This window comes from Aquarana catesbeiana, linkage group LG02, assembly GCF_042186555.1.
Source record: "Aquarana catesbeiana isolate 2022-GZ linkage group LG02, ASM4218655v1, whole genome shotgun sequence".
In the NCBI taxonomy this organism is placed as follows: Eukaryota; Metazoa; Chordata; class Amphibia; order Anura; family Ranidae; genus Aquarana; species Aquarana catesbeiana.
In genome coordinates, this window is record NC_133325.1 from 705,186,364 (window position 1) to 705,200,193 (window position 13,830).

A 13,830-nucleotide genomic window follows, 5' to 3' on the forward strand; every position below is an offset into this window, starting at 1 on the left:
GCCTTAGAAATAAAAATGGTTGAAATTGAAATTACAACCCAAGAAAATATAACAGAATTGGAACAATTAAAAGAAGAGAATTTAATACTTCAAACTAAGCTCGAAGATTACGAAAATAGAGCCAGACGTTCAAACTTGCGCATAAGGGGAATACCTGAAACTGTGACAGACCTGCAGTCTACTATTACTGCTCTATTACAAGAACTAAAGCCAGATATCCCTATTGAATGTTTAGAACTGGACAGAGTACACAGAGCCCTCACAGCCAAAAAGAAAGATGGACCCCCACGTGATATAATCACAAAATTTCATTATTACAGAACGAAAGAACAAATACTAATTGCTGCAAGAGAAAAAAAGGAACTTAATTTTCAAGGACACAATTATCAAATTTTTGCTGACCTATCCCAACTTACTATTACTAAAAGACGATCCATGAAACCCCAACTATTGGAACTGCAACGCCACAACATTATGTATCAATGGGGCTTCCCCTTTTCAGTCAGATTTAACTACCAAGGTACAATTTACAGAAGCAGATCAGCAGATGAACTACAACAAACCCTTTTAAAATTAAATCTGACAGAACCCACAAGCAGCAACTCTCCCACACGCAGAACAATGGCGTCATCTTCACCTTCAGGCAGCACCCAGAAAATTTCAGAACAAAATGGGAATCATCATTCTCACAAAAGAGGCCGTTATGCCACATCATCCATGGACCAAGAAGATTCAATGGACTGACATCCTAATTCCTGATATCTCTTCATTTATTATACTAAGAGATGGTTCTCTATAAAAAACCTGTATTTATAACTGAATGTAACTGCATTCTGATAGTCACACACTGTGTGGGATCATGTTACATTCCAGTTATATTTCTTATTACTTCTGATTCATATAGCCTTAGAATATATAAGTGAAATAAGGAAATTCTTGTTCAGTTATATATTTTCAGGTAATAACAATAGATTTATTACTTTTTAGGACAAATATGTTCAATAATCCAGAAGTAATGGAAGCTTTTTCTTTCTTTTCTTAAAACAAATATATTATTACCTAACTAGTTCCTAGAACTATGTTTTTGTTTATTCTAATCTGAAGCAATACAACCTCAATTTTATGAGTTAACATATCTAAACAGTTACATATGAATAAAATATGTAATTGTTTACTCTAAAAGGGTTAAAATCCCAAAATTATTCAAACTATCTTCATCAATACCAAAGTTATTAACAGTACCTTTCTAACTGAATTATTTAGCCTAGGGCAAGACTAACCATATACAACACCCTGGAATAAATAATTTCAACAAAAACCATATTCTGCACTTTTATTAATGAATCATCATTTTGATGTCTTTTGACATAGCACTTCTCTCCTGTAAGCGGAAGATCCGTGTACCCCCATTAGCCCTCCTCATTCTCCCAACCATATTATGTGGGAGTGTGACGAAGGCACTTATTCCCCTGAGAGAGATATTTATTCTCTTTCACGGGTAAATTGTGATTACTTGCAAAAAATAATTTATACAATGTATCATCTAATCTCATATGTTTTTGTTTACTCTTTACTCCAGAATTCACTGGTTTCTTTTCTATCTTTTCATCTCTTCAGTCCACACAGGTTGATCTGCACAGTCAGCTCTGCATAACAAAAAGTAAGTCAAAACTATTTGATCTGTTGCCATGGCACCACTGAATATACTTTCCCTGAATGTTCAGGGAATAAACGTCCCTCAAAAAAGGACCAAAGCCTTCCGTACTTTCCATAACAAGAAGGCTCACATAGTATGCCTCCAAGAAACACACTTCACCAAAGATTCTACTCCAAAATATATTTCTCCTTTTTATCAACAAATTTACACGGCTTCTGCCTGTACCAAGCAAAGGGGAACTCTAATTGCATTTCACCGATCCACACCATTCACCTTATCATCAGAAATTAAAGACCCAGAAGGTAGATACCTGATACTCATGGGTTATATAATGGATACAGCAATCACGGTGATTTCCTACTACGCTCCTAACAAACAACCTACACCATTCCTCTCACATATATTACAAGTGATTAATACACACAAAATAGGAACAGTGATAATGTGTGGGGATTCGAACCAGGTCCTCCTCCCATTTCTAGATAAATCACCTTTTACACCATCCAAAATAACCTCTAGATTACCTTTTTCTCAACTTCTTTCCAAATACAATCTGGTAGATTCGTGGAGAGAAAGTAACCCAATGAAAAAGAAATTCACTTATTTCTCGCACCCTCATCAAACCTTTACCAGAATAGATCATATTTTTCTAACAATAGGAATGATACCAGAAATTATTGCATCAGATATAATTCCGATTCCGTGGTCTGACCATAATGCAGTATACACTACTATAGCCTCAGCCATACCAAAAGCGCATGACCCAACGTGGTACTTACCAGACATAATGCTCAAACACCCACTACATCAAATGGCCATTGAACAAGCTTTAAAGGAATACATATTAATTAATAATACAACAGACATTTCCCCAATAACACTGTGGGAAGCTCATAAGCCTGTCTTGCGTGGTACAATACAAAGACAAATGGCACTATTTAAACGGGAACGCAAAAATCTAGCAAAAAAACTAGAACTCAATTTTAATGCAGCCTACATATCATTCCAAGATAATCCATCTCAGAGTACAAAATCTCATCTGGAAAAATCTAGATTGGAATACGATCTATTTCTCACTGAGTCAGTTGATAAATCCCTCAAACGCTCCAAACACAATTTCTACATGAATACAAACAAACCAGGTACATATTTGGCTCAGGCATTAAATTCAACTAACAAATCTTTCAAACCAATACGTTTGAAATGATCAAAAAATGTTTATACTTGTAATCCAGTTAAAATAGTCCATAAATTTCACTCACATCTCGCAACTTTATACAAGACAAACAATGAATTTAATCCTACAGAGGCTGAATCCTTCTTCTCAAAAATAACCTTACCTGAGTTGTCTCAGAAGCAAAAAAGCAGTTTGGATGAGCCTATAACTATAGATGAAGTTGCTAACGCCATAAAAGACCTAAAACTTAACAAAAGACCAGGCCCAGACGGCTACTCGGCTTTATACTATAAAACATTCTCAGAAATACTCTCTCCCATTCTCACTGAAACTTTTAACAAACTTCTAGAAGGACATTCTTTTCGGCAATAAACACTAATGGCAATTGTTTGTATGATCCCAAAACCCCTTTCTGATGATACTTCCTGTGTGAATTATCGGCCTCTCTCTCTGTTAAACCTTGATATTAAATTATTAGCAAAAATAATAGCAAAACGCCTCAATAGCATTATAGGAAAATTAATACATAGAGATCAAGTAGGCTTCATACCAAATAGACAGGCAGGCGATAATTTACGCAGGGCAGTGTTATTGGCACATATTGCTAAAAAACGGAAAATCCCTTTATGTTTTCTATCTCTCGATATTAAGAGGGCATTTGACACAGTATCCTTGCAATATATGCAATATTCATTACAAAAATGGGGTTTTGGACCCCACTTTTTAACATGGATCAAAGCATTATATAATAAACCCAAAGCCTATATAAAATATGCTGGATACAAATCTGATGCCTTTAATATCGAAAGAGGTACCCGACAGGATTGCCCATTTATTATTTGCCCTTCTACTCGAACCCATGGCCCAATACATCAGAACAAACCAAACTATAACTGGCATTGAAGTATGAGGTATTACACACAAATTATGTATATTTGCAGACGATATATTACTTTTTCTATCATCACCACAGGTCTCCGGTCCTAACTTAATACCAGCTCTTGATGGATTTGCAGCCCTATCCGGCCTTATGATTAATCCTAAGAAATGCCTAGTGCTTAATATTTCGCTAGGCTAGGGCTGCACTCCCATTCACATGGGCAGAAAAATCAATCCCATATCTTGGAATTCATTTAACAGCATCTCATTCTGACTTATTCTCAACCAATTATCCTCCTGTATTAAGACAGATCACAAATCTAATAAAACAATGGTCGCAACTTCCTTTATCCTGGATAGGGAAGATTAATGCAATCAAAATGACTATTCTACCCAAATTGCTTTATCTATTCAGAGTCCTCCCTATTCCAATTCCTTCCTATTTTTTGAGAATAGTACAAAAGAGAGCAACTTCGTTTATATGGGGTTCTTCTAAACCATGTATACCTATACACACACTACATCTTCCCAAAAATAAAGGAGGCCTGGGATACCCTAATTTTACTAACTACTACAGAGCAGCACATTTGGCCAGTCTGTCCAAATACCATGCAAAACAGGAAATCCCATTATGGGTATTTATAGAGGCTTCAGAAAATGACCCTCTAGGATCAAGCCATAACAAGTTTGATATTAATAAAGACCGCTTTAAAATTCATAATCTCATAACGAAACACTTCTTATCTCTCTGGGATAAACTAAAAACCAAATATCAGTTACAATCTCCACACACTCCTCTCCTTTCTTTTATCAGAAATCCGGCCTTTTATCCGGCATGGATCTACCCAAATTCTTTTAAAGCTTGGACAACATCAGGCATTCAGACACTAAATGACTTCATAGCATCTAAATCATTCCTTTCATTCCCATCGCTTAGAGAAAAATATGATCTACCAAACTCTGAGATATTTAGATATCTCCAAATCAAAAATTTCTATACACCATTCCTAAAGGGGGATACACCATTATTCCAATTATCCATTTTTGAATCAATCTGTACAAAAGATCCATTTGCTAAAGGTACAATTTCATCACTTTATAATCAATTATATGGAGTAGTAAATCTTAATAGACCCTCTTACGTTCAGAGGTGGGAGGAGGACCTGGGACGAACTTTAGAAGACACGGACTGGTCTAATATATGGCTCACATCTAAGTCATCTTCACCCAACATCTTAGCACTGGAGACAAATTATAAAGTCCTAACTCGCTGGTACCTTGTACCCGCTAGAGTGGCAAAATATTCACCTCATACCTCAGCTCTTTGTTTTCGAGGATGCCCAGAAATAGGCACACATTTACACATATGGTGGACGTGCCCAGTAATCCAAACCTTCTGGAAGGAAGTCTTCGTGATTGCATCTAAAATATTTAAAAAAATAATACAACCAGATTCATATATAACTTTACTTAATCTAAAACCGGAATGGTTAACACTCTCTCAATTCAAACCAAGGCATGGAAATCTCCTACATTGGTACTAGCAGAAACAATTCACAAAATGAATAATACAATGTCCCATGCTAAGATGGTAGCCATCGATCAAAATCAAATTCCAAAATTTGAAAAACTTTGGCATCCTTGGATAAAACAACAGTTCCTGTCAAACTTCAATGACTCTGTCCTGTTGCCATGGGAGCAGATTAAATGACTTACAGAGACACCCATTCTAAGGCTTCAAAGAGAACTAAAAAGAATAATAAACTGACGAGCGGGACAACCTTGTGGACCATACCTCTGCCTTTCTACCCTTTTTCTTCTTTCTCTTTCCTTTTCTCCACCTTACGATTAAAGCTCATTATCAGAATTTATTTGACCTATATACACTCTACCTGTAAACAATATGTATAGTAGGTATAAATCATTTAAATACCTACAAAAGTAACTAAGGAAATGATATATATATCTTTAATTTAGGTTTACGTGAACCCAATGTTTAATATTTGAAATTTCATGATATTTACCTATATAAACCCCACTGTAAAACAATGAGCTTACTTTATAGATCCTTGTAAACTTACTTTATGTATCTTTATAATATTGTATACTCAATAAACTTCTTTTGACAAGGAAATACATCACAGGTGATATAATTTGCTGCTCAGTGTTCTAGTCTGCATCTCCCCGAGGTAATACATAAACTCTGCCTGTTAGTGGGCCCTGAGGACAGGAGTTGATGACCACTGGTTTAGATCAAAGCATATTCATGTGTTAGAAAGGCCCAGTCAAAGTCAAGATCTAAATCCAATTGAGAATGTGTGGCAAGACTTAAAGATTGCTGTTCAGAGACACTCTCCATCCAATCTGACAGAGCTTGAGCCATTTTGCTAATAATGGGCAAAAACGTCACTCTCTAGATGTGCAAAGCTGGTAGAGACATCCCCAAAAAGACTTGCAGCTGTAATTACAGTGAAAGGTGGTTCTACAAAGTATTGACTCGGGGGGCTGAATACAAATGCACGCCACACTTTTCACAAATTTATTTGAAAACCATTTATCACTTTCCTTCCACTTCACAATTAATGTACCATTTTGTGTTGGTCTATCACATAAAATCCCAATAAAATAAATTTACAATTTTGGCTGTAACATGACAAAAATGTGGAAAATGTCAAGGGGTACAACTATTTTTTCAAGGCAATGTATATCCCTGGAATCATTGTTTAATGTGGCGTTGCTGTGGACTACAATTCGCCAGGTAGTGCATATTATACAGCGTGTCGCAATTGATTGTTTATCATCCTATACAGACTGTCTGGAACAACTATTATTTTTCTACTGGCTGAGGTCAGGCAATAGGAAAAAATAATTCATTCTGGCCAAGCTTTGGTGCTTTTAATCAATATAAAAAAAATAAATCTGGCATTTGATTAAAAGGTATTATTCAATAAGAAAATATTAAAGTGGTTATAAAGGCAGAAGGTTTTATATCTTAATTCATTCTATGCATTAAGATAAAAAAACCTTCTGTGTGCAGCAGCCCCCCTTATACTTACCTGAGCCCATCTCGATCCAGGATTATTTCAGGAGAGTCTCGTCTGCCTGGGCCTCTCCTTCCTCATTAACTGAGACAGCAGTGAGGAGCCACTGGCTCCCCCTGCTGTCAAAGTCAGTGAACCAATGAGGAGAGAAAGGGTGCGGGGCTGAACCACGGCTGTATGTCTGAATAGACACACAGAGCAGCGGCTCGGCTCAGGTGCCCCCATAGCAAGTGGCTTTCTGTGGGGGCACTCAGCGGGAGGGAGGGGCCAGGAGTGCAGACGAGGGACCAGAGAAGAGGAGTATCTGGGCTGCTTTGTACAAATCCATTATACAGAACAGGCAAGTATAAAACGTTTGTTATTTTTAACTAAAAAAATAAAAAAAATAGACTTTAGTCTCACTTTACGGGTTCTCTGCACCCAAAATGAACATTGACTGTTACCCACTGGTTTTCTAACAACATAAGGTAACTGCATTCTCTGCTCCACCCACCTATGATTGTCATTACCAAGAATAAGCGTTCCTCAATTTTTTTTTTTTTTTTAGTTTAAATTACACACAATACAGCAGAAGTGAAACCTTATATCCTGGGTGAATGCAGAACAACCACAAAGAACCAACATAGTTTTGGATAGAAAGACCCTACAGCCTGTGCAAACTATTTTATTTACTTGATTTTGGTGGCTTTGGGTGTCTTTTATGTACACCAAGGACTAACAAATGTCATTGTCTCTTACCATTAATAGCAATCTCTTTTCTCCATCTGAAGCTTTCATCAATCATCTTCAAAGCTTCCTCGATTACGTTATGCCTCCACAGCAGATAGCTTTCCACCCAGCCATCATCTTTCTGAAGTCTTTCTACATCACGGCTATCATACTTACTAGAATTGTCTGGAAGCAAAACAATAATTTAGAAACATGTGAGCATCATTTTGCGGTTATAGTATATTAACACTTTAGATATCCTAGATAATATAATTGGACAGATTTTGAAAATCAAAATTTCAATGATTACCTTTCAATGAGGATTACAAATAAAAAGGAAAAACGGTTCAGTGGCTTTTCTCTATTTTTTCAAAATTGTCCTTGAGGCAGAAACACAAACTGTAAAAACTGGGCCATTTATTCACAAACTTAATGCTCTCCTGCTCTGGGGAGTAGAAGGGTATGAGGACTTCAGTTTCAACATAGTCCAAAGATATAGTCTACAATCATTAAAAGGGAAAGTACTAAAAAAATAAAATAAAATACTACCGTATTTATCGGCATATAACCCGCACTTTTTCCCCCTGAAAATCAGGGGAAAATCGTGGGTGCGTGTTATAGGCCGATCCCTGCCAATTTTGTGCGATCGGAGCGATCACGGCCAACATACACAGCCGTGTGTAAATTCAAATATGGCGCCGAGACTGCAGGGACTCGGCGGAGCCAAGATACACATACCCAAGAGTCCTCGGCTTTTCTCGGCGCCGCTTACAGTCCCGCCCAGTCCCGCCATTGGACCTGTGTGATGTCCATCATAGGGCGAGACTGGGCGGGACTGTAAGCGGCGCCGAGAAAAGCCGAGGACACTCGGGTATGTGTATCTTGGCTCCGCTGAGTCCCTGCAGTCTCGGCGCCATATTTAAATTTACACACGGCTGTGTATGTCGGCAGGGATCGCGGCGATCACACAAGGCTGCACTGGGGCAAGGCTGCACTGACAAGGCTGCTGCACTGACAAGGCTGCTGCACTGACAAGGCTGCTGCACTGACAAGGTTGCACTGACATGGCTGCACTGACATGGCTGCACTGACATGGCTGCACTCGGGCAAAGCTGCAATGGACACTGGGGCAAGGCTGCACTGACAATTCTGCACTGGGGCAAAGCTGCACTGACAAGGCTGCACTGACACTGACAAGGCTGCAGATGGACACCGATAACGCTGCATTGATGGGCATTTTAATGTAAGTTTTTCTTCCTTAAACTTTACTCCTAAAAGTTTTTTTCCTTAAAATTCCCTCCTAAACTTGGGGTGAGTGTTATACGCCGGCACGTGTTATACGCCGATAAATACGGTATTTAAAAATTGTAGTACTACACAGGAATAGAAGCCAGTCTTAAAGTGTTACTAAACCCACAACAGTAAAATCTGTCTGTATATGCAAAATAGCATGCTTGTTAAACTCACTGTGGAACTTAAGTGTTTAATCTTCTGCATTGTGTAAAATGGCTGTATGATCCTCTATGCACAGATTCCCCCCCCTCCTGCACGGTCACTATGGACAAGTCCAGATAAGACACAGTCAGAGTAGGCCTGCTGCACATGCTCAGTTTGGTCTCTATTGCTGGAGAGAACATTTCCTGTTTGAGCTGAGCTAGTCACATCACATACTATTGACATCACACATTTGGGCGTGTATACAGATCCTGAATGACAGCCCAGTCCCTCCCTCCTCCTCCATGCCCAGTAACTAAAAAAAGAACACAGTGGGTGGGATGTCACATCTTGATTGATGGATGATCTGTCTCCCATAAAAGCATGAGGACACAGGCTGTAGTGGATTTCAGCAATTCCCATAAACGAGATAAAACCCCTGTACATTTTTTTGCAGCATCAGTTACAGCCTGCAGACGTGCATATTGAGATAATAGATTTTTCTAAAAACTTTTAAAAATACATTTACCAATTTCTAAATTTCTAAATAATACAGATCCTGCCAAAAAATGTGTTATGTTTGGAACCTAAGTGGTTAATCCTCTGCAATATGTAAAAAGGCTGTTCGATCCGGTCTTCTCTGATCCTCCCCTTCTTCCACAGATTCCAAAAAATAACCTGATATTTACAGTCTATGGAGTAAGGCTGCTCAGTTTGGTGTGTATTGCTAGTTTTTTTTTTCTTGGGAGGGTGCATGTGATCAGCACAGGGCCACCCGGCACTGTCCAGACAGAGGATCAGGGGTCTTGAAGCCTGATAGGACAATCAGGGGAGAGATAAAAACTCCTCCCACAAGCCATCAGCACACACTGAAAGAAGTCACAAGATTTTACAGCTGATGAAAAAAAAGATATTTAGCAGTTTATATTTACTAAAATGATTGCATTTCCATTTTCTGTGTACTGTGGGAGACCAGATATAGTGAATGCAGGATCTGGGTTTAGTAACACTTTAAGTGTAGCCTTTTAAGTGCAGTGGAGGGGTTTGAGGTCTTATAGACACCATATCCCTCCATAAAGAGTACCTGTGCTGCCTATTATTGTCACAAGGGAGGTTTACATTCTACAGAATATCTGCACCTGATATCGGCTATCAGCAGCAGCCAAAAAAAAAAAAATTCGGTATCGTATCGGCCCTGAAAAAAACAATATCAGTCGACCCCTACTTATGAACACTCTGAGCAGTGACGTATCCCTTATCAGATAGGCTCACCCATGGTTTTCAATGAGATGCAGCCTGACTTAAATGCAAGTATGCTGTGCTCCCTTTTTAACTAACCTACAGTGTTCTAATAATCCATTGTCACCCATCTGAAGTGACCCAGGGGTAAGACTGTGCAGAAAGAAGTAAACTGGAGAATCAGACCATTGATAGAAAATGTGAAACATTGTTTTTCTCCTAAACACAGTTGCATAGATAGTACATACTATATATTTTAAAAAGATTGACTGACAACACTGACATCTCTCCAGGAGTAATAACAGACTGCAGGATGGGAAATTGTAACTAAGCCAACTGAGCATACAGGATGACATCTGCTGAGGTCTGACAAAATGTTCGATAGTGGCTCAGCCTCACAAAATGTCAGAAGAGTCAGCTCACCTGTCCAACTAAAATATGCTACAGATGCATCTTGGCAACTTTTAATTTGCTCTATGCCACCTCTGACCATTGTATCTATTTACTTTTTTGGGGAAACAAGAGCCCCATAGAACTCCATACAGCATAACAAATTACAGCCTTTTCAAAATACAATAACTTATGAATTGTTGGGCATAAAAGTAAAGACAACATGTTTTTAGAATCAGAACTATTGCTTGCTTACTTACAGTTGCTCTGTGCAAAGAAACTTGCACAGAGCGGCCCCTTACCTCCTCTCCTGGGTCCCCTGCTGATGCTGTCCGCACCATCTCCATTTACAAGCTGGGTGCTATGGGGTGCAAATGTGGGTACGCTCCTCAGCCTAGGCTGGATTTGACTGAGAGGGCTCCCGCTGCTCTCAGTCCGTCCTGTGAAACCAGGGAGAGACCAGTGCTGCTGCAGACAGGCACAGCGCTGGATTGAGACAGGATGCCCAGCTTGCTGTCACTAGAGGCAGCGGAGAAGGGAACATTTGCAGGAATGGGAACAGGTTACATGTAGCACCCTAAAAAGGGGTGGAACAAGTAATATGTTCTCAAAGATGAACTTATCCTTTAAGGTAAAACAAAAACAAAAACATTTTGAGTTTAGAACCATTTTAAAGTTATTTAACCTTCTACTGTTAATTACCCAAGAAGAGACAGCTTTACATGCCAAGCTATGGCATGACTTGGCCAGCACCGTACAAGACAGGGCACTGCTACCGGATAGTTCAGTAAAAACACTATGATGGCCAATATCAAGTTACTAAATCAGAAGTTGATCTGCTGTAAAGATATTTAGGTGCAGAGACAGATATCTTTACTACATTCAGCTAGTTTCCTGCATACCAATCTTCTCTCAATCATTCTCATTTAGAAGTTCAAATTAGTAGAAAAACTATAAATAAAAAAATTATGTAAAAACAACACATGACATTAAAAAGGAAAGCATTGTGTGTGAAGGAAAAGCACTAATGACATAATGGATACAGAAAAAAAAAAATCTAGAGCTTTGGTTAAAGGGCTGTTGTGGAGTGCATATGGCGACATATAATAATTGTAATGCTGTAACTATATATACACACCTTGTAAATATTCCTGTGCAAATCTCTTTCTTGTGTCATGAACTAGCTTCTCCTTTTCCTACAGAAGATAAAAGTGTCAAAACTTTATTACGCATGTTATATACAACAGAAAAAGCAAAAAACTTCTTACAACAACACAAAGTATACGGTAATTTATACTGCACAATGTATAGAACACCAATACATCAAATCAAACTAAGATTGTCAGAACAAGCAATAGTCAATGGAGCAGGGGTGCAGTACTGCAACCTACCTGCTGAGAATTTGGGGTGAACACAGCCACAGCGGGGTGCAGGTTGGGTAATGGTGGGTAGGGTAACGGCTGAGGTGCCCCACTATGCTTACATTTGGTAAGAAGAAAGGGGGGATGCCAATATGGGGAACCATCGGGCTACCACTGTAAATTTGTAAGCCATATTTGTCTGCCTGCTGGATTTAAGCTAGGTTCACACTGCTGCAAACCCCATTTTGATCCAACTTTCAGTGCGATTATGTCATGCAACTTGGATGCTACTTTGAATCTCACCATAATACAGTGACCTTTTCCAAAATTGTGCAATGCTGAGACCTCTTGATGTGAACGGATTTGCATTGTTGTGCGATTCTATGCAACTCGGCACATCTCAAATCATAATAGTGTGAACAGAGCCTTAGTCCACTCAAAGTGATACTAAAGTCTTTTTTAATTTAAAAATAACAAACATGTTATACTAGCCCCACATAGCACCTTTCAGGTACTTCAGCCACCTCCCTCTCTGTCGCTCTCCTCTTTCGAAGCACACTGCATTCGTCTTTTCACTCCAATTTCTCTAAGGATAGCTGTGATCTACAGGCCCCCTGGACCAGTATCAACCTTTCTTGAAGATTTCTCTGCCTGGCTACCCTACTTTCTTTCTTCTGAAATCCCCACAATCATTCTCGGGGACTTCAACATCCCTATTAATACTAACACTCCTTCCACTTCCAAACTTCTTAGCCTAACATCCTCCTTTGACCTGAAGCAGTGGATACATGCTCCAACTCACTCAGAAGGCAATATCCTTGACCTCGTGTTCTCTCACCTTTGCACTCCATGCAACCTCTCTAACTATCCATTGCCTCTCTCTGATCACCACCTTATTAGTTTCACTCTCTCCCTTTCCTTCACCTCCTCTCCCTCCAACCACCTTAAAGTTACCCGCAGAAACTTATGTCATCTCAACCCTTCTCTTCTATACTCTGCTATCAACAACCTCTATGACAAAATCTCACCCCTATCCTGCACCAACCTAGCCACTTCTGTGTACAATGCTTCACTTCTAGCCTCACTGAACTCAATGGCCCCCCTCACTACACACAGAATCAAGCCCAGACCCCTTCAACCTTGGCACACAGATGATACTAGAAGTCTGAAAAAACGTAGTCGTGCTCTTGAGCGCCTGTGGCGTAAGACTAAATCCCAGAGAGATTTCAACCAATATAAATCTGCCCTCCAAAAATACAATTCCAGCCTCCTCTCTGCCAAGCAGACCTATTTTACCACTCTCGTTAGCAACTTATCATCCTGTCCCCATCAACTCTTCTCCACCTTCAACTCTCTACTTTTCCTCCACCGCCTCCACCCGCCAACTCACTCACTGCCCAGGAGATCGCCAATCACTTCAAACAGAAGATTGATACTATTCGCGCAGAGATCTCTACTGTGCCGACACCCTCCACGCTTTACACTTCATGCCCACAGGCACAATCATTATTTCCCTCTTTCAACCCCACCACTACAGACGAAGTTGCTAAACTACTTGCTAATGTCCACCTTACCACCTGCCCTCTGGATCCTGTTCCCTCACAAATGCTACACTCTCTAACCCACATCTTCAATCTCTCCCTCTCTTCTGGCATCTTCCCTAACTCTCTAAAACATGCACTTGTCAGACCCATACTTAAAAAGCCCTCACTGGACCCATCCAATCTTAACAACCTACGCCCAATCTCCTTGCTCCCCTTCTTATCCAAACTCCTCGAACGTCTGGTCTACAACCGACTGAGCGTCCACCTCGCTGATAATGGCCTTCTTGATCCCCTTCAGTCTGGATTTCGTCCTCATCACTCCACAGAAGCTGCTCTCCTAAAACTAACAAACGATCTACTAACGGCCAAAACCAAATCGACTCTATTCTGTACTCCTACT

The 13,830-nt window shown here is 39.5% G+C and overlaps 1 protein-coding gene across 1 annotated transcript in view; it reads right to left on the reverse strand.

The window, feature by feature from the left end:
• The window catches only part of MOSPD2 (motile sperm domain containing 2), a 180,116-nt gene that overhangs the window by 111,973 nt on the left and 54,313 nt on the right, over positions 1 to 13,830 (reverse strand). Inside the window, exons 2-3 of the mRNA XM_073616949.1 lie at positions 11,664 to 11,721; positions 7,493 to 7,648 (exon numbers count right to left, since the gene is read on the reverse strand). Coding sequence (XP_073473050.1) covers positions 7,493 to 7,648; positions 11,664 to 11,721 — 214 coding nt within the window. The remainder of the gene's footprint in view (positions 1 to 7,492; positions 7,649 to 11,663; positions 11,722 to 13,830) is intronic.